General features: G+C 33.0%; 2 protein-coding genes across 2 annotated transcripts; one reads left to right on the forward strand and one right to left on the reverse strand.

The window, feature by feature from the left end:
* Window positions 1-1530: 1530 nt before the first annotated feature.
* On the forward strand, window positions 1531-11550 carry LOC114371239 (eukaryotic translation initiation factor 5B-like). The gene is made up of 13 exons (XM_028328695.1): window positions 1531-1710; window positions 1817-4006; window positions 4857-5347; window positions 5429-5536; window positions 5621-5721; window positions 6554-6644; window positions 6738-6848; window positions 6933-6998; window positions 8615-8674; window positions 8772-9329; window positions 10380-10499; window positions 10712-10831; window positions 10930-11550. The coding sequence occupies exons 2-13, from the start codon at window positions 1864-1866 to the stop codon at window positions 10993-10995; spliced, it is 4035 nt and encodes a 1344-aa protein (XP_028184496.1). The 5' UTR covers window positions 1531-1710; window positions 1817-1863; the 3' UTR covers window positions 10996-11550.
* A 1735-nt stretch (window positions 11551-13285) lies between these two features.
* LOC114370351 (vacuolar iron transporter homolog 4-like) lies at window positions 13286-14252 on the reverse strand. Its single transcript, XM_028327667.1, has one exon. It carries the CDS (start codon window positions 14158-14160, stop codon window positions 13492-13494), a length of 669 nt encoding a protein of 222 aa, XP_028183468.1. The 5' UTR covers window positions 14161-14252; the 3' UTR covers window positions 13286-13491.
* Between the last annotated feature and the right edge of the window lie 6496 nt (window positions 14253-20748).

The raw sequence follows: 20748 nt of genomic DNA on the forward strand, positions 1-20748 counted from the left end.
AATCATAGATTGGAAATATTTTGATGAGCAAGATCATAGCAAAAGTGTGGAGGGTACACTTGCAGTAAACATATGAAAATCAGTCAAAGATTAGAAACCTCTTTAGACATATTAGTAAAATAAACAAACAAAAAATATTCAAAGGCACTATAACATGACAAACTAAATGCCTTCAATATGTTAATCACCAAATAAAAAATCATTTACCTGGAGATATAAGACTGATCTAATGGTAAAGGGAAAAGAAAAGTGGTTGCATGTTTAAATCCTTTTTTTTTTTTACAAAAATTAATAATATTAATAACTAACATTTACTAGTAAAAAATTCTCTTTAAAATAAAACATTCATGATAATACTTATGAGAAAAATATAAACATCAGTCCAAAACTCTTAAATAACTATATTAGAGTAATTCCTATGTAATTAGAAGTTTATTGATTTAAGTGATATTGAACTTGATTTTCTTCGAAAAGGTATTGAGTTTGACCTTTGTGAATGAAAAAAAATAATTGAGAAGGGAAAATTTTATTAAAGATAATCATCTAAAATTCCATAGATTAATATAAACAAAGGAAATTCAATAACACATTAAAAAAAAAGAATAATTCCTATGCATTGCATACACAACTGGAAAAAGTAATCAAAATAGTGGAGTGTAGACCTGTGCAAGAGAGATAAAAGTACAAAACAATAAAATATTCTAAAAAAATGATGTATAATAATAGGTATATATATATATATATATATATATATATATATATATATATATATATATATATATTATATCATATCATATCTTAATATTATTTAATTTATCTCAAATATAAAATAGAATACCCTCTATTATCTGACAAATTATTTGATACATATGATAGATAATATAAAAAATTATCATATTCTTTTCTTATCTTATTTTTATTCAATTCTTTTATTCTATCTTATCTTAATTACTCTTTTCATCTTTAATTATAAAATGTTTTTAGAATTTTATTTATTCTTTTTTATATTTTTTTAAAAAATATCTAAATATATTAGTTATTTTTTTCTACATATTCTCACTTAATTATTCTCTTTCTAAATAATAATGAAAAATAATTATTAAATGAATAAAAAAATTAATTTTTTAATATAATTATTTAAATTAATTATTTTTATATGAATTAGTTAAAATAATGTTATAATTAACCTCTATGAGAATAGTATACAACATTAAAATGTTGGTCCCAAAACCTTAGGAAAATAAAAGACAGTAACGCACCATGGACATAGGTTAATGACAATAAATATCAATAACATTAAATAAAATGACATAAACAAATCATTTTCAAATTTTAAAGACTAAAATGTATAAATAATGAAGGTGTAAGATCAAATTAATAGGTTAACCTAAAATAATTTAAAGTTACAAGATACAGAAAAAATACAACCCTAGAACAAGAACACTGTGCTTGTGCAAATTTCTTTTACTCTGCCTCAGTTATCATTGCGTATACATATGTGCACAAATACGTATACAATACTATTTAATATTTACCCACAATTCATTCACTCACATTCCTACAGGGTTCAAACCTTTGCTTCACTCCTTCAACGCCGTACTATCGTTTCCGAGAACCATCTCTTTTTTTCTCGCCGCTCTTCCCCGCAATCGCAACGCGCGTTTTGCTTCTCCTTTTATCGCAGATTCTCTGCGTCGTCACCAGACTCACGTACGGTTCGCCCTACACGAATCTCGCACTTTTTTTATTTTTCTCCCTCTGGCGTAGAATTTGTGCAAATCGATCTTTTTCTTCAATTTTCCTTTCGATTTTGCAGTTCCGTGATTCGAACGCGGCGTGGGGAAGAGAAAACCCTAATCCGACATGGGGAAGAAGAAGCCGACGGCGAGGGACGAAGAGAACGCGTCGCAGCAAGGCGGCGGCGGGAAATCGAAGAAGAAGGCGGTTGTCATCGACGACGATGAGTACTCCGTCGGAACTGAGCTCTCCGAGGAGCAGGCACCGGCGTCAGAGGAGAAACCCGCCGCGGCGGGAAAGAAGAAAGGTAAGAAAGGTAATGCTAAAGCTAAGAACAATGATGATGATGTTGATGAGGATGAGGATGTTTCTGGAATTGTGTTTGCTGGGAAGAAGAAGGGGAAGAATAAGAAAGGTGGTGGGAGCAGTGCGTTCACTGCTTCTGGCTTTGATTTGCTTGGTGACGAGGAAGATGATGATGAAGAGAAATCTGGGTTGACCGGTGAGGTTGATGGTGAGGAAGAGGATGAACCTGTGGTTAGTTTTACGGGGAAGAAGAAGTCATCCAAGAAAGGAGGTGGTAGTTTGTTCAGTGCATCTGCTTTTGATGATGGTGAGGAGGAGGAGGATGAGACAGTGATTAGTTTTTCTGGCAAGAAGAAGTCCTCTAGAGGTTCGAAGAACTCTGCCTCGGCTTTTGATGCTATTGATGATGATGCGGATGGTAAGGTGGTGGATGATAAGAATGACGATGTTGATGATGATGATGAGCCTGTTATTTCTTTCACTGGGAAGAAGAAGTCTTCCAAAGGGGGTAAGAAGGGTGGTTCTGTGTTTTCGGCTGCTGTTCTCGGTGAGATTGATGACGATGAGGAGAATAAGGATGATGGTGGTGGTGATGATGATGATGATATTGGACCGATCACTTTCTCTGGTAAGAAAAGGAAATCTTCCAAAAAGGCTGCTAATTCCGTTAGCAAAGGTGCTTCTGTTGAGGAAGGTGATGACAAGGATGAGGATGATGTTTCTTTAGTTGCATTTTCAGGTAAAAAGAAGTCTTCTAAAAAGAAGGGCAGTAGTGCTGCTGCCAAAGCGAGTGATGAAAATGTGGATGTAGTGGAGCCTGAGGCACCCAGTGTTGGTAGTACTGATGCTGGCAACAGCAATGTAAATAAGAGTGAAGAGGTCGCTGGAAATTCTAAAAATAAAAAGAAGAATAAGAAGAAGAGTGGAAGAACTGCTCAAGAGGAGGAAGATTTGGACAAACTTCTTGCAGAGCTTGGTGAGACCCCTCCTGTACCCAAACCCACAACTCTACCCCAGGATGATAAAGTTCAGCCTATTCCTGAAGTAGTACCTGTTGCTGATGCTTCCGGGCAAAAGGAAGGTGAAGAGGAGACTGTAGAGACAGCTGCTGCAAAGAAGAAGAAGAAGAAAAAGGAAAAGGAAAAGGAGAAGAAGGCAGCTGCGGCAGCATCAGCCGTAGGAACTGCACCAGAAAATGGAACAGCAGAAGATAAAGCTGAGGTAATTGAACCGAAGAAGAATGATTCAAAGGCTAAAAAAGCGGCTGATAAGAAAGTGCCAAAGCATGTTAGGGAGATGCAAGAGGCACTAGCTCGAAGACAAGAGGCTGAAGAAAGGAAGAAAAGAGAAGAGGAGGAAAGGTTAAGGAAGGAGGAAGAGGAGCGTCGTAAGCAAGAGGAACTTGAGAGGCAAGCAGAAGAGGCTAGACGCAGAAAGAAGGAAAGAGAAAAGGAGAAACTCCAGAAAAAAAAGCAAGAAGGTAAACTGTTAACTGGTAAGCAGAAGGAAGAAGCCCGCCGTCTGGAGGCAATGAGGAGGCAGATTCTCAATAACACAGGGGGCATGACTCTCCCTGGTGGGGACTCTGGTGCTCCACCCAAAAAACCCATATATCAAACGAAGAAGGTAAAACCAAATAATCGTAATCAGAATGGTGCTGCTGCTGCTGCTCCTGCTCAGACTGCTGAAACTGTTGAAGCAAAGGAGACTGATGCTGACCTTGCTTCAGAGGAACCAGAAAAGATTGAAGAAGTGGAGTCGGTCCAGGTGGATGACAAAGTTGAACTTCTTGTAGCTGATGAAGATGATGGGGCGGAAGATGATGACGAGGATGAATGGGATGCAAAAAGCTGGGATGATGTTAATCTGAATAACAAAGGTGCATTTGCTGATGAAGAGGTTGACTCAGAGCCTAAACCTATCGTCAAGGAGATTAAAAATGCTGTACCTGCTCAGAATGCTGGTGAGATTTGCATTTTATTCATATTTTGGCTTGTTCTTGTCCTGCCTGAAATTGAAACCTCTTAGATGGTTGAGAATGACAAGCTTGGTGCTGTAGAGTTCTGGTCCCTATTGTGGTACCCTTATTATAGGTTATTATAAGCATTAAAGAATATATCTATGAACGTGTTTTGGTATACAGAACTATAAATTGATGGTGCTTTGAATTTTGGACCAAGCACTTAGTTTTGGAATTTTTTTCCTGCTAGCAAGTGACTTCTTGGTTGTATTAATGTTTTTTTTTTAACGGCATTAATTTATATTGAATTAAGAAGACAGGTAATGGCACAAGTTGTGTCAAACCCATTGATAGATTACAAAGTGATAAGAGCAGTTTTTAATAACCATACACTTGCTTGATGGTAGTTCCCAGGCCAAAACAATGTAAATGAAAAACCCTTTTAAAGACCATAAGAGCAAACATTGTTCTCTACTTGGTTATATTAATGACATTATCACCTGCTTCCATAAAGCAGAAAATTGTTCAGAGATTCTACTGACTACAGGAATTGGTGTCAAACATGAAACTGGCAGTGGGATGCATTCTTTTCTAGTCTAAATATGATAACAATGTGTAGTTTTATCTCCACCCTTGCTTTGGATTGAAACAATGGTGTTTGATTGACCCAAGTAAATCTCCCTGTAGCATGTGTTTAGTTGTTATTGTTGTGTGTCTCCAAGTGCCTGAGGGGTTTAGTTGGTGGATTTTGGCTTATACTTTTGTTTCCCTAGTAAATTTAATCTTTTGATTCTTTACTAATAACTACTTCCCCGCTAATGTAAAAATTGGGTTCTTTCCTTCTATGCAACAGGTGCTACTAAGCCTGTGGTTGAAGAAATTGAAAATGGAAAGCAGGCTAAGCCTCACTTGAATAGGGAACCAAGAAAGTCTGCTGTGCCTCCTAAGCCTAGTGATGAGAACCTCCGATCCCCAATTTGCTGTATCATGGGGCATGTCGATACTGGCAAAACCAAGCTGCTGGATTGTATTCGAGGTACTAATGTTCAGGAAGGTGAGGCTGGCGGCATCACACAACAGATTGGTGCTACATACTTCCCTGCTGAGAACATACGTGAAAGAACAAAGGAACTGAAAGCTGATGCAAAGCTGAAAGTTCCCGGTCTACTGGTTATTGATACCCCAGGGCATGAGTCATTTACTAACTTGAGGTCTCGGGGTTCAGGTCTATGTGATATTGCAATTTTGGTTGTTGACATTATGCATGGGTTAGAGCAACAAACAATAGAATCACTAAATCTATTAAAAATGAGGAATACAGAATTCATTGTTGCCTTGAATAAGGTGAGTACTTATGTCTTACACTTTCTTGAGTGTTTTTTTTTTTTAAAAAAGGTCTTTCACACTGTTCTTGAAACATTGCAGGTTGACAGGCTTTATGGGTGGAAAACATGTCGCAATGCTCCAATTGTTAAAGCAATGAAGCAGCAGACTAAGGATGTCCAAAATGAGTTTAATATGAGGCTCACTCAGGTAGCAAGATTTTTTTTTCTTCGTCAGTTGTACCAGACAATTGTTATTGTTTGCAACCTTAATTTTCTTCTGTTTCATTGCTAGATTATTACTGAATTCAAAGAACAAGGGCTGAATACCGAGTTGTATTATAAAAACAAAGAAATGGGAGAAACATTCAGCATTGTGCCTACAAGTGCAATAAGGTAATTGTAATAGCCTTGCAGCCATAATACTTTGCCATCTCACCCTCCTGTTTGAAAAAAAATAATTTTTGATTGGTAATTGACTCTGGGTGGTTTTGGAGACATAGTTGGGCTTTTGCCATTTCTTTTGTGGTGAAAATTGCTATTGGATCAAGTTCTCTGCCTCTGGTCTGATGAATGTTGATGTCTCCTTTGTCATTAATAAATGGATGGGTTATGCTTTTGAGACCTATATACTGCTCTTGTTCCTGCACACACCTAACATTCCAAAGTCCAAATGGGATAATACCAAGAGACACAAATGTCTGATTATTATTTTTGGGAAAAATTTAGTGTGTGGGATTATGGGTATGCATGGGTATTCAATAAAAATATTGAATTGTGATTACATACACACGATTTTTACTAGTGCCTGATGTAATATACACAATATTACTACATGTGTCATCATTTTAGTAGAGCCCAATTTCTAAATCAAACATTTTGTTGGTTTTGAACAATTTCAGTCCATCTGCTTTTAACATTTTTGACACTGTTAGGAGGCATCTTCTACTGCTTCTAATATTTCAGTGTGTTCCAGAACATCTTAACTTTTTTGAAATGTTTCAAAATGGGTTCAATCTGCACCCTACCTGAAATTATCGAAAAAATGGTGATTTGGTGAGGGAGAAGTGGGAGAAGACAGGTTAGGTTTATGAAAAGGGGGGACACATTTTTCATATAATCTATCTTTTTTATTAGTGTTGCCTAAAACTGTTGCACAATCTGCTTAATGCTTTTCTTGTGAGTAATGGTGTTGTATTGTCTGAGTTTTTATTTTTTGATATTTCAGTGGTGAAGGAATTCCCGATTTGTTATTACTATTGATTCAATGGACCCAAAAAACAATGGTTGAGAAACTTACATACAGTGAAGAAGTGCAGGTTAGCTTATTGTTGTGTAATATAAAAGCTGGCTGAATGCTGTATGATAATTTAACTGTAGGGACCTAATTGTTTGTTGATTGTGGCCACCAGTGCACTGTTTTAGAGGTGAAGGTAGTTGAAGGCCATGGAACTACTATTGATGTTGTTTTAGTTAATGGTGTTCTTCATGAAGGAGAACAAATAGTTGTCTGCGGAATGCAGGTAAGCATCTTTAACTCTCACTGTATCATGAAATTTTTATTAGTATCTGATCTCTAGTTCAGCCTAATGAAATTTTTAATATAGGGTCCAATTGTTACCACAATTCGAGCTTTATTGACACCTCATCCGATGAAGGAACTTCGTGTCAAGGTACATCCACATAATTACTGTTTATTTATTTTGTTGTCACATTACTGCTTGATAAGGTGATAGGAAAATTAGAACTTTTCTACATAACTCTACTATGAATGTCAACAAGAGTTTATTTGGTCTGAATTTATTGATTTCAACGCAAGTATGGTTTTGGAAGGAAAAGAGGCATTTGAAATTTTAACAAGTTCTAGTGATCAATAATCAGAGGGTGCATTCACTTGCTATTTGATTTTTTTTCTCATTCATATGCCAAAGAATGGAGTGTGATTGACAATTCTTAATGTAAATAATATACTGGTTCAGATGAAACCCCAGCCTGTTAGAGGGTTCTAACACTTGAACGAATCAATTGTTCAGCATACTAACTATAAGATACTCTGCTTGAAGAACTTAGCTGACACTAACTCCTTGTTGCTAAAGTTGTGGCCTTGGTTGTCAACCTTGAGAGTTTAGGTAAATCCAACTTGTACGCTTGACTAATGAACTTGTAATAGTTTACATTCTCAAATAGTATTATTTAAAAGAAATATCCTTTTATTCTAATTCCTATAACTGTCAAACATAACTGTAAAACATATCCATAATTATTATTATTTAACATTTCAAATTAATAACGGTGTAAAAGTAATATAAAAAAATATATTATACTTAGTTAGCACTGCACTAATTTGTAGTTTAACAAAAATAAACCATAACTGTGCATTTCGAGGCCAAAACCATGTGTAAATCTAGTGTAGTAGGCTAAGTTTGACAATAAGAGAGTTTACGTGTGGTTTATTATGCACTAGCATTTATAACTCTGAAAACTGTGCTTGTAGCTGTAGCCTTTGCGGCGAGTGTATGCAGGCATGCCTTAGGATATGAAAGAGAATGTTCGTTTTTCAAAATGTGTCAAAAACTTTGTTGATGATGAATATAGACTTACTCAAATTCTCATGTTGTTACTAAATGCATGTATTTGTTACTGATTTGTCTTTGTCAAGATAATTTTGAGATTTCTATAATCTAGAGCTAAGAAATGTTCCAGCTAGTTGGTCATTTTTCATGTTGTTCTGTTCATGTGAATCAATTGTTGGAAGAGGTCTTCCATAGAAATTTATGGTTTTATGTTACCAAGGCCATGTTTGGATTGATGGAAAGAGAGTAAATGGAGTGGGATGGAATGGACTAATAATAGGTTCCATTGTTTAGATTGTTTAAAATAATATGAAATTGAATGGAACCTGATGGAATGCTTTCCATTTCATTCCATATGAGGCTTCTCTTTTTCTTACCCTTCAATTTTGGAGGATATGGTATCATTGGTATGGAACCTGCCTTTTTTTTATTCATTTCTATTTCAACATAAATTATCTGGACAATGAAATGGTATTTCATTCCATTTTATTCAATTCACCATTTGATATTCAAAAATAGCCCTCTTGGATGTGGAGTGGGTTTTGGATGATTAATTTTGACAACAAAACTAATATCTCATCCATGCATATATCAATGTCAATAATTTGTTTATTGTGTAATATGTTCTATTATGAGAAATTCCATCTAGGCAGAGGAAGTGCATTATTTAGTATGTCTTGCTCATTACAACTCAGTAATATATGGTCTAATTTCAGGGAACATATCTTCATCACAAAGAAATCAAAGCTGCAATGGGTATAAAAATCACTGCCCAGGTGATATTGATTGGTTCTTTTTATGCCATTTTTATCCAATTGTCTTTCTTATGCTTATGAATGTCTAAGCTTTTGTTTTATTTTGTGTTTTATTCAGGGCCTTGAACATGCCATTGCCGGCACTGGTTTATATGTGGTGAAGCCTGATGATGATTTGGAAGATGTTAAAGAATCAGCCATGGAAGATATGCGGTCTGTCATGAGCAGGATTGACAGGACTGGTGAGGGTGTTTGTGTACAGGCATCTACCCTTGGCTCCTTGGAAGCATTACTGGAGTTTTTGAAAACTCCAGAAGTGAGTATCCCAGTTAGTGGTATAAGCATAGGCCCTGTACATAAAAAGGATGTAATGAAGGCCAGTGTAATGCTTGAAAAAAAGCGAGAGTATGCAGCTATATTGGCATTTGATGTCAAAGTTACTCCTGAGGCTAGGGAATTGGCAGATGAATTGGGAGTGAAGATATTTATTGCTGATATCATTTATCATCTGTTTGACCAATTTAAAGCTTATATTGACAACATTAAGGAGGAGAAAAAGAGAGAAGCTGCTGATGAGGCAGTCTTCCCATGTGTTATGAGTATCTTACCAAATTGCATTTTCAACAAGAAGGACCCAATTGTTTTGGGAGTTGATATCCTTGAAGGCATTTTAAAGGTATTATTTTTTATTGATGGTTTTTTATTTTTTAATATGGCTGCAATGTCTCTGGTGAATAACAGTTTTCTTGACACAAGGTGCTTTTGGCCAGGAGTAAATCCTATAGTTTTATTTTCGTTTTGGATCTATTTGTTACAAAGGAATGAGCAATTGTCTGACTTGTTGGAAAATGGGGAGGTGGAAATTTTGAAATGAAAATTATTTCACACTTGCTGGTTGTTAGAACAGTAAAAGTATTGGAAGAGTGAAAGTGGAATACTCCACCTTATAAATTTTGGTCACTGTTTAATGTGGAAGTGAGCTGAAAGTGACTTTTGACCCTTTACCAAGCAACAGTTAGTAAATTAAGACTTTTGTATCCTCCTTGTTTTTCATTTTCATCATCATTTTTTCACCTACTCAAATACTAATAGCCTTAGTCTGTTGATCACACTTGGAAGACTTTAAGCACTTGAAACTTGAGCTTAATTTTGTTCCTATGATATTAAAACAATTGATTTTAAAATGGAGTGTTTAAATTTGGAGATCTCCACTATTAAAATTTTATGTCTCTAGCTATGACACATTAAACTGGTGTTGTCATATACACTAGAATAAACTAAATGTAGAACTGGAATATTGTGCTTGATCATAATTTATCAGCTGATTTGATCAAAATGCTGGAGAGCTAGAATTTTTTGTCCAAATGGTACTTGTTGACGCTATTGTATTCCATCCAATAAATCAGTAATCATACTCAAATTATGTAAATTCAGGTTTTTTTTTACTCTTACATTGTGCTTCCCTGTTTTGATTTTGCACTCATGTTTTATCATTATTTTTTTTTGTGTTCATTTTATATATGTTTGCCCTGATCAAGATGCTTTACATATTTTTCAGTTTTGTCTCTGTGAACCTTATTCTCTGACCATTTAAGATCCTCTTTCGCTTTTGGGTTTATGATGTTAACAATGGTCATGATGTGAAGTCAGTCTGTTGTGTGCAATGCACACAAATTAATTGTTTTGATTTCTTTAAGTTTGCTCCTAATATTTGTCTATTTGATAGATTGGGACTCCAATTTGCATTCCTTCTAGAGAGTTCATTGATATTGGTCGCATTGCCTCCATTGAGAATAACCATAAACCTGTTGATTATGCAAAGAAGGGACAGAAAGTAGCCATTAAGGTATGTTCTTGGACTGAAATTAGATCCTCTATAATGAACCTCTCTAAACTCAAACTTATATCCTTAAGTTGCACAATGTTATAATCCATTTATATCCTTAAATGATTTAAGCAATAGTTTTATTACATTGACAAAATGTCATAATCCATTTATATAATTTTCTAGTTGCTTTGTGTATTCTTGGTGGCAATCTTACCCAATTTGTTTTACAGATTGTTGGCAGCAATTCTGAAGAGCAACAAAAAATGTTCGGGAGGCATTTTGAGATTGATGATGAACTTGTAAGCCATATTTCACGGAGATCTATTGATATACTCAAAACTAATTATCGGGTAAGTTTATGGTGATAAGCATCATGAGCAACGTGTGTTTAACTGTTTATGGATTTAGTTGAAAATTTGTCTTAAGTTATATCTGTTGTTTGATATAGGATGAACTAAATATGGAGGAGTGGAGGTTGGTTGTGAAATTGAAGAATCTTTTCAAGATACAATGACGAGACTTATGTGTGGGCATTCATTTCAGAAAAAAAAAGGTTTTAGTGAATTTTTGGTTTTATGCAACACTTTGAAGGATTTGTTGAGGATGCTGTTGAATCCACCACGGGAGACCATTAAAGATGATGCAATGATTCAGATAGAGATGTCTGTGCCATGGAGAGGCAAAAGTAAATTACACAGACGAAACTCCAATTCTTTGCCAGGTGAGAAGCTCGGGTCAAAAGGGTGCGGAAAAACTGGCAAGGTCCAAATTTTGTGAATTACTACCATTTATATACATATCTGTGGTATACATGGAAGGAAATAAGGGTTCTAAATGCAATTCAGTGAGGAAAAGCAAATTTTTACGGAAGTAATTGATTTGACCAAAACATTGTTCACTTTTGATTTCCGAATTTACTATTGTACAAAATTTTTCCATTTGTGGCTGAAAGGCACTTTATTTTCCGATGTATCCTTTTGGTGTTTCCTACCAAGCATTTGGTTATGGAAACTGGTATTAATGGCAAAGGTTCAACTAAGCCACGTGGAACCTGAATTTTTTGTTTTTATATTATAGGACTAACAAAGGTTAGAGTAGGCTTTAAAACTTGGCCTAGAAAAGAGAAAAAAAAAATGAATTTAACAGTGGAATGCCAAAATAAAATTTTGTTGTGCGTGTTCGATACTGAATTAGTAGTAGAAAAAAATATAGCTAATAAGTGACTAAACATTTGTATTTAGTATTATTTAAAAAATATAAATAAATAAACTTATCATTTTTTAGAATATCTGTTATTAAATAAAATTATATTAAAATTGAGTAAAAATATTAACTATATCTTTAATTGAGCAGATATTATCTCTTTAAAGATATTAGGCATATTAGAATTCATTATCACGATTTATTTTTTCTTTTGAGTAACAATAGTGATATAATTTATATTAAAATACATAAATTCAAAAGAGAAATAGCAAATGTAAATTTATCATTAAAATAAAAATTTATTAAAAAATAAAATAATTATTAATTTATAATTTAATATAAACAATTGTAAATGAAATTTTTAATTCATATGTGTAGTTTTTTTTTATATAAAATTAAGCATATTAATTTCTAATTTTTTATGAGGTTATTATTAAAAAATATCAAATTTATAAATCAAATATTTTCTTATAAATTATTTATTTCATATTTATTAAGAGAAAAACAGAAAAATATAAAATAATTAATCTAACTCAAATTATTAAAGATATTATTAATTTAATTTTATAGCACATAATTATAATAATGGTTTTGAAGAAATAATCATAAGAATATTGTGACTAATTTTATACTTGTATAATTTTTCACTTATTATCAATATGAAGTAAGGGAGAAAAAATATAATAAAATATATATTTTCATTTTATTTTTAAGTCTATTTTTTCTATATGAAAAGTATAAATTTAAAAATATAGTTTTTTGATACGAAATTTAAGAATATATGAATACATAATATAATATAATTATTAAATTTCACTGTTTATTTCATTTATTGTTGATACAGCATCACAAATCGATTCGAGATATCTCAAAATTACATATTTAAGATAATTAAGAGCTTTTTATACCGCGAGTTTTGTTGTTATTTTTATAAGCAAAGATAAGTTAATTTAGAAGGGAGTACAGGGGTACTCCAAACTCACTTTTCAAAGAAAGGCCAATCAGGCTTTTACATTTGAGAAAATACAAGACAAGATATCTATACACCAGTAAAAAATAAAACAAGACAGCTCCTCTTTTATCCCCACTAGCAAATGAATGTCAAGAACAAACTTTGAAATCTAAAGTTTTGTTTAGATCCAAAAGTTTTAATTAGATCATCAATATAATTCAACTTTGATGAAGCCGTTCAAGGGTGTAAAGTTCTTTCAATGTCTATTTTTTTTTTCTGAAAAGATTCAGACTTTGAAATCTTATTTAAAAAAAGAAAAAAAACTAAACTCTTTGTTACTTAGACTAACAGTGTTGTCGATATTTAAGCACCACAAACACACAAATTCTCATATAAATCATTTAAATATGTAATTTTGAGATTTACGTTGATATAAAGATATACAAATTAATTATCTTATGATTTTTGTCCTTTTTTTTGTGTGTAAACAAAACATGCATGTTATCCTTTAAAGGAGGGCTCGTACACTGTTTTGATTATTAACTGTATATATCTCCTCCACTCACTTTATCTTCCAAAAGCCCTTGATATTTTTATACAAAATAAAAATACAAGTATAAAAGGTTCAAATAGACCTAATGCTAGCTGATTACCAAGCCAACTTTCTTATATCCACGTCTCACCCCACCATTTATTGTGAAAAACAAAAATGAGGCGACCCTGCAAGAGAGATGATAAACCTTTTTTTGTCCTAAGATTCATAACGGGTTCCAATGCTGGTAACATCCAAAAAAGAAAAGACGATAAAAGGACATATATAGAATACACTTAATTGACATAGGGATCAAGATCAAGCTAAAGACCACTTGACCCAATTAACTTGGTTAGCCCAAAAGTAATAGCCATGGCTAGCCAACCCCCAAGCAAGACTCTCACAATAGACCTAAATGTTGGAGCCTTACCCAACACTGCCCCCAACCAACCAAACACCACAAGAGCTAAACTCACTGCTCCCAAAACCACACCTAGCCTCACCTTATAGTCCCTTATGAAAGAGGCTGCAAGGAGAGGCACCATTGCACCAACTGAAAATGCAAGAGCTGATGCTGCTGCAGCATGCATAGGGTTTGGCAATTTCTCTTTCTCATCACCATCATCATCTTCCTGATCTTGATCTATACTGTCCCTTTCTTTCTCTCTTTTCATTTGAGCAACTTCTATGTCCAATTGCGAATACACCGACACAAACTCACCTATGGCCATGCTGCATGCCCCAGCAACTAGCCCTGCAAACCCTGTTAGGATCATAACTTTGATGTCTTGCTTCACTGCTCCCACACCCATCATTAGTGATGCTGTTGAGACCAACCCATCATTGGCTCCTAAAACAGCAGCACGTAGCCATTGAGATCGCTTTGAGTAGTCAAAGTCCTTCGTTTCAACCTCTAGGGCTTCTTGTTGCTCAAGGTCATTGTTTGGATGGACAAATTTGGGTTGGTTGAGGGATGAGTGATCTAATGCCATGATAAAAAGGGTGAACGTGTGCTTGAGGAAGAGATATCTAATGGAGGATGTGAACAACACACGCTAACTAAGAAGGGTATTTATTGATGAAAATTGCTTATCTTTGGAGGCAACGGTGTGGGGGCAACCCCACTAATCAAAAGACAAATTTTATATTCACCAAATGCATACGGAAATTAGTATGTATATAGAGGTTTAAAGTAAATTAAGCTAAAGTTAGTCCAACTGATAAGGACTGATCTCATATATATCTCACGAATTTAAATTCTATTGTTGATGTAAAAAGTAATAGTTAAATATTTTTTTGTAAGCATTGTTTTAAAAGTCTATTCTAACTTTAGTGAGCTTCTAGGAATACCAGTTCAATAAATTAACCTAAACTTTTTTCACCAAGAGAATAGTAAATTAATTTTGCCTCATTTATTAAATAATGTATGAAAAAGAGGGGAATGATTGAGGAAGTGTGTCCTGCAATGGTGACATTGTTTAAAGTATGCTAATGTAACTTTTTTGGGGTGGTCAAATACGAAATAATGTTGTTTTGAATGTGCAGTCAAGCTGTGTGTATGTTTTTGCAACTTATTGAGCCTTTAGAGCCTTATAGCTTTAATTATAGTCATTATGAATTATGGAAAAGAGATGTTATTATTAGTAATTGGTTGGTTTTAATACGTAGTTTATACATTCTACACAAATCCCATGATAATTTTTGTTGTAACTTGGGTTGTATAAAATTTGTTTTGGCGGATATAATAAGCAAATAAAAACATTACAAAGCAGTCAAAAGCTTTTTGGGTCATGCCTTGTTGAAGAGAGTCAATTAGCTAGATGTGATGTTATTCTTCAATATACATTTCAAAAGTTGGAAAAGTAACCAGATATAAAATTTATAAAAGGAGTTATCATGATTGACATCCACCAAATGAATATGAACATTAACCACTTGTACACATTTGACAGACACACCTAATGAAGTGGCAGAAAAATATTCATGAAATTAATGTAATATCACTGCTTTTTTCACCAAAAAGAAGATAAAGTACCTCTTTCAGAGATTTCCGAAATTATATCCGTTGATAAGATAAAAAGCTAATAGCATTTTAGAATTTAAATAATTGAATCATAGAAGTGATAGAATGAATAATTAATAGAGACCATCATATATAGAATTAAAAAAACATCTAGCATAAAAACAGCAATCAAAATGGGATGTACACTTGAAGGAAGTTATACCCGATCACCAGAAGCTCATGAGTATAGTATGACTCAGATAAAGGACAAAACGTAAAGATAACCAAAATGATTTTGCTTTTTTTCACACGCTAAAAGAAGAGGGAAAAGCATATTATTGAGGCACCTTTGTTCCTTCAGTTATAACACTGGGTCTAGTACCACACAAAGAGTTTTGTATTGCATTGAAAAACCGATGAAAGCTATATGTGTGCATCAAATTTATTTAAATTCTTTACGTATAGTTTCTTTGTAGTTGATATAAAAAGGCGAAGGTCATTTTCTGAGTTTCAGCTGTAAGGATATGTGGTATATAAGTCGCTTCTAAATCATAAGCACTAGAATTTGCTGGCTAACAGAATGTATAGCTTATAAAATAAAAAAGAAAAATCCCGGTATATATAGAAATGATTCAACTAAATATGCATAATACAACTTATCACGTGTGTTGAAACCATGCATGGACCAATATCCCTTTGCAAAAATATGGCGTTAAAAGGTGGCTATTAAAAAAAATGTAAAAACATTGCCAGCATATATATATAGTAGCTCATTTTTTATCAGAGAGTAATTGTTTTTCCAATTAAAATCACACGTAAACTTTATAGAGTGGAGGAGGCAGTGAAGATCTTGATGCTAATAAATTGTTGCAGCTTGTGCTATATTAGGGAATGTGAACCATGCTAATTAGTTAGCTAAATTTATAATTGATATAACATTTCATGTGTTAGAACCAAGCTAAAAAATGCAGCTCAAACCAATATGGCACACAGTTTATGCATGACTTGGGTTTGGGATTGAAATTTCTGATTATTATATCCAATTTAACTTCCTTTTAAGAAGGAAAAAATAGCATCCAACTCGACATCTTTTTTTGGCCGGCATGCTGTGACATGGTCTATTTGGATCATCTGTAACAATAGTGTTTCAGGGAATTCCTTTTGCCTTCAATGGTGTTTTGGATTTGATAAGTAGTAGATTATGAACATCTTTCTTTGGCATGCAGTGGCAAGGTCTATTTAGATCACGTGTAACAATGTTGTGTTTCAGGGAATTCTTTTTGCCTTCAACGTTAACGGTGTTTTGGACTTGATAAATAGTAGATCATGGACATGGTTTAATGCCAAAATAGACAATGCTCAATGTACTTTCTCTGATTTGGTGTACTGATTTTGTATCTTGTTTTTATTTATGTCTCCAATTTGGCCTTGCTAGATTAATGTTCTCTAGTTAGAGTACCTATTACTCTCTTAATAAATTTTTGCTTGTATATAAAAAATGACACTGGATCAGGTTTGGACCACCTAGAATATAACCTAAGTTTTTCCTCAAAATACACCGATTCTAATTTCTTAAATATATTCTCATCAAAAGTGATTTTTAATAAAATTGAGTTAATGAAAAGAGACATATCAGCACTCCTACTGAAATGAAATATTTTCAAAGAAAACTGAAAACAAAACAGCTAAAAGATAAGGTATATTCTCCTCCAATTTGGGTAGATACCACATAACAGTTCGTACCATAATACCAATCCTTTAGCATAGAATATCACGCATGTCGAGTTGTTTATAATTAGGTAAGAAGATTTAGTCTAGAATTATCAACAATTTCAAGAGACGAAGTCCTATATAGCATATACTAGAAAAGATTTTCAACAAGATTTTAATTGAATTGCAAATTGAAGTAGCAATTGCAGTTGTCATTAGGATTTTGCAGCTACCACTACTGCATTTTATTTTTGTTTTTGGACCAAACGACAGTATTTGGTCACATTTGTCTGCAATCTCAGCGACAGCAAACACAACTAAATCTTTGCCTAATTGAAAATGCAATTTATTTAAAACCCAGATGCTTATATATTTCAAATATAATCAAAATGAATGTATGATGTTATATATGGCAACGAAACAAAGTATTGGGCTTTATCAGCGTAATATTATACTTAGGTAACACGAACAAAATGAAATATGTATATATATATATATATATATATATGTGTGTGTGTATAAATTTTAAAAATAGAGTAGAATAAAATAACAAGTAATTAAAATTATTCTACATTTTAATTCTACTGAAAACAGTAAGATTATATTAAAAAGAGCATAATATAACAAGGTATTTTTTCCGTCCTATTGATGTATCAAATATTACTTTATGGTTCACGAAGCAGTTGATGACAAGTGGCGCTTTATTTCATGAAAAGAAAAGGAGAAAAACAAGTATGCACGGGAGTTTTTAGTGTGGAAATATATTTTTAGCTTCAACAGTAATAATCAATTACTACATTTAGCATGTTCATCATTTTTCATGTTACTATGGCAATAAAGCTCAAAGGAATTTTTTACTCAAACCTTCAGAACTTGATTATTTACCAGGTTTAATTATTATAATTTGTCATCATATCCTAACTTGAGAAACAGATTGGTAAATGCAGAATGAAAAGGCTCAAGAAAGAGCAAAGGAAGAGTGGATTGCTGAAGAGGAAAGCACTAATTGCTGTGATAAAAAGGAAGAGAAGGGAATTGGATAATTTATATAATGGAACAGATCATGAGTGTACATCCTACTCGAAGACCACCATATATATTGTGCATTATTCTCCTGTTCCAATCAGAGACAGAAACTAGCTGAGTCTTCATTGTTTGCTCTCCAACAACCTAAATGCATTATTATTGGCTCACCAACTTGGTTCATGGATGAGGGGGAAAAAATCAAACAAGGTCCACAACACTTTGTCTCGTTAAAGCCCAATATACTAAAGTAGGTCTCAGCAAAAAAAAAGGTGGCTACTACTACTTCAATAGTGACATCCATTAACAAATTGGCGTGGTTCAGTTGAATTCCTGTCGAAGAATGGATTCAAGATTTTTGGTTATCTATGACGATTCGTTTTCAGCAACTAACTAATTAATGAATTCGGTAACTCCCTATAGCTTTATCATTAATTTATTATTATTTCTGTATTAACAAACAGTTCTTCAAACGTATATCAACATAAAATGTTTGTTGACAAGACAGTATTTCGTGTTAATTAAAATTGTGTTGTGAATTTAAGTAGATTTTTTTTTGGATATATCAAAATATGTGAATTAAGTAGATGAAACACATAACTAGATAACATTGAACTACAGTATAAGATTTATCAATCACAATAACAACAAATAGCTTCTTTTTTTTTGGAGTCATATCATGTCATTGATGGAAAGCATCCATCAATTTAACTTAATAATTAATTCTCGTAAAAAAAAAACTTGATTGATCATCTATATAGTAAAATATGTTCTTCTAATTTTATTTTTTATGATTATTTACAAATCTTGAATTTAAGAAGTTATTTATGAAATTTAAACTTAGTTTCATTCGAAATAATAATATATTGGTATAACAGTGAATTCGTGACAAAATAGATAAAAGAAATATTTAGAAATTGAAACAAAAGATGCATGTAGGTAAAATAAAATTGCAATTTTCATCTAATTAAATACTTGCTTACAATTGCCTTAAAACCATTTGAGTTTGTCTGTTCCTAAAACCATTTTTGTCAACCAACTTAAGAATAATATTATGTTTTGTTCTGGTCAAAGAAACGACGTAAACATGATTAGCATTCCAACTATTTTAAAGGTTAAATTAAAGCTTAGATAAAACTAAAGGAAAAAAAGCTAAAATAAAGACAATGTGTGTGTGGGTCAATCTAAAAAATGAAGAGAATGTGATGGTGAAAGAAGATAGTAGTTAAATTTCGAAATTCCATGAATAACTTGTTAAATTCCAATTGGAACTCTCTTTCTAATTTGTTTCAATAAAAGGACCCTAGCTGCACCTTTCAAATGACAATCGTGCATCTAAAGTTTAAGATTCCTTTCCTTTCTTAGTAGTCGAAAAGAAACCTAAGGCTATGTTTGGATTAATGGAAAGGGATGGCATGGAGAGGGATGGGATGGATTAATTTTAATGAGCATTGTTTGGATTCAGAAATAAAGAATGGAATGGAGTGGATCGTAATATAACTCATTCCACCCGATTCCATTGTTTTTAGCCTTTTATTTCTTACCTCCCAAATAGGGTTTGGGAGTACGTGATGGAATGGATCTTACTCTATCTCTTTTTATTATGAATTTACTATGTTATCCTTTTTAACTTCTTCACCGCCAATGCCCCAATGTTGATGTATGCGACTAACCAGATATCTGAACACGTAAAATCTCGTGAATAGTACCTCAACGAAGCACTCCTAAATCATGTTCATCATCTTCTGTTGCCAGATTTGCCAAAGAAACCTACCGAAAATGTGACTCATCCCTCATGCAAAAGCCCATTTACCAACTTTCCACCACCTGATGCAAACATGGTGATATGAGATCTAAGGAGTCCGAAGGATTTCTATAAGATTATCACCTTATAAATGACACTTATATATCAAATACATAACACTCTATCCTTCAAAAAGTTTTTTCAAAGAAAGTGGATAGAATCATAGAACGAAAAGATTTGTATCAACAGAAAAGAGTACAAATTGATTCCAAGGCTATTATTTATAAAATAAAATCACCTTATAATAAGGGTAATATGAAAATTGGGAAATTATAATTTATTCTACTTCATTCTTTTTCCAAATGATGAGATGTGAAATATTTGTTCCATTCTAATATAAATTATCCAAACAATGGAATGGTATTTTTAACCTATCTCATTCTAATTCATCCTGTTCCATTATATTTTGATTCATTCTGCTTCATCCTTTATCACAAATCCAAACATAACCTAATTATAGAAATAGACACAGCTGCGTGCATGAAACACTACGTAAGTGTTAATATATATACATACGTGTGTGTGTGTTTATTTATCAAAATGAAAAGTGATTGAGGTTTTCAAGAGCATTGCCCTAGATCGTTGATTTAAATATAGCCCGTATACGGCCATACGGCCACATCTTCTAATTTTTGGGCGTTCAAAGAAATTAATTAACATCCTCAAGAATGGAAATGGAACCGTAATTGTCCAACTCTTTTAAAAGAATCAAAAGTTAGATAAGAAAAGCTCAAAACGATAAAAAGATAAAGAGAATATGATGGTGAGAGATGAAAATGAAACATCCCTAGCTCGTTGAAAAGAAAATTGATTTGTTTTATAAATTCCATGCAGCACACTACTGATATTAAATATGATTTACATGATTAAATTACAAGAAAAATAGAAATTAATTAACTTAATAGGATATTGATGATTAATCTAGCTATAATATGCCCATTAAATTTTGTGCGTTTTTTCCGGCTTCCTCTTAGTAGAGGAATTAACTTTCAATTTTTAGTGTATTTGATAAATAATTCAAAGCTTTCTATTTTTTCTTAA

Source organism: Glycine soja, chromosome 10 (assembly GCF_004193775.1).
Source record: "Glycine soja cultivar W05 chromosome 10, ASM419377v2, whole genome shotgun sequence".
In the NCBI taxonomy this organism is placed as follows: Eukaryota; Viridiplantae; Streptophyta; class Magnoliopsida; order Fabales; family Fabaceae; genus Glycine; species Glycine soja.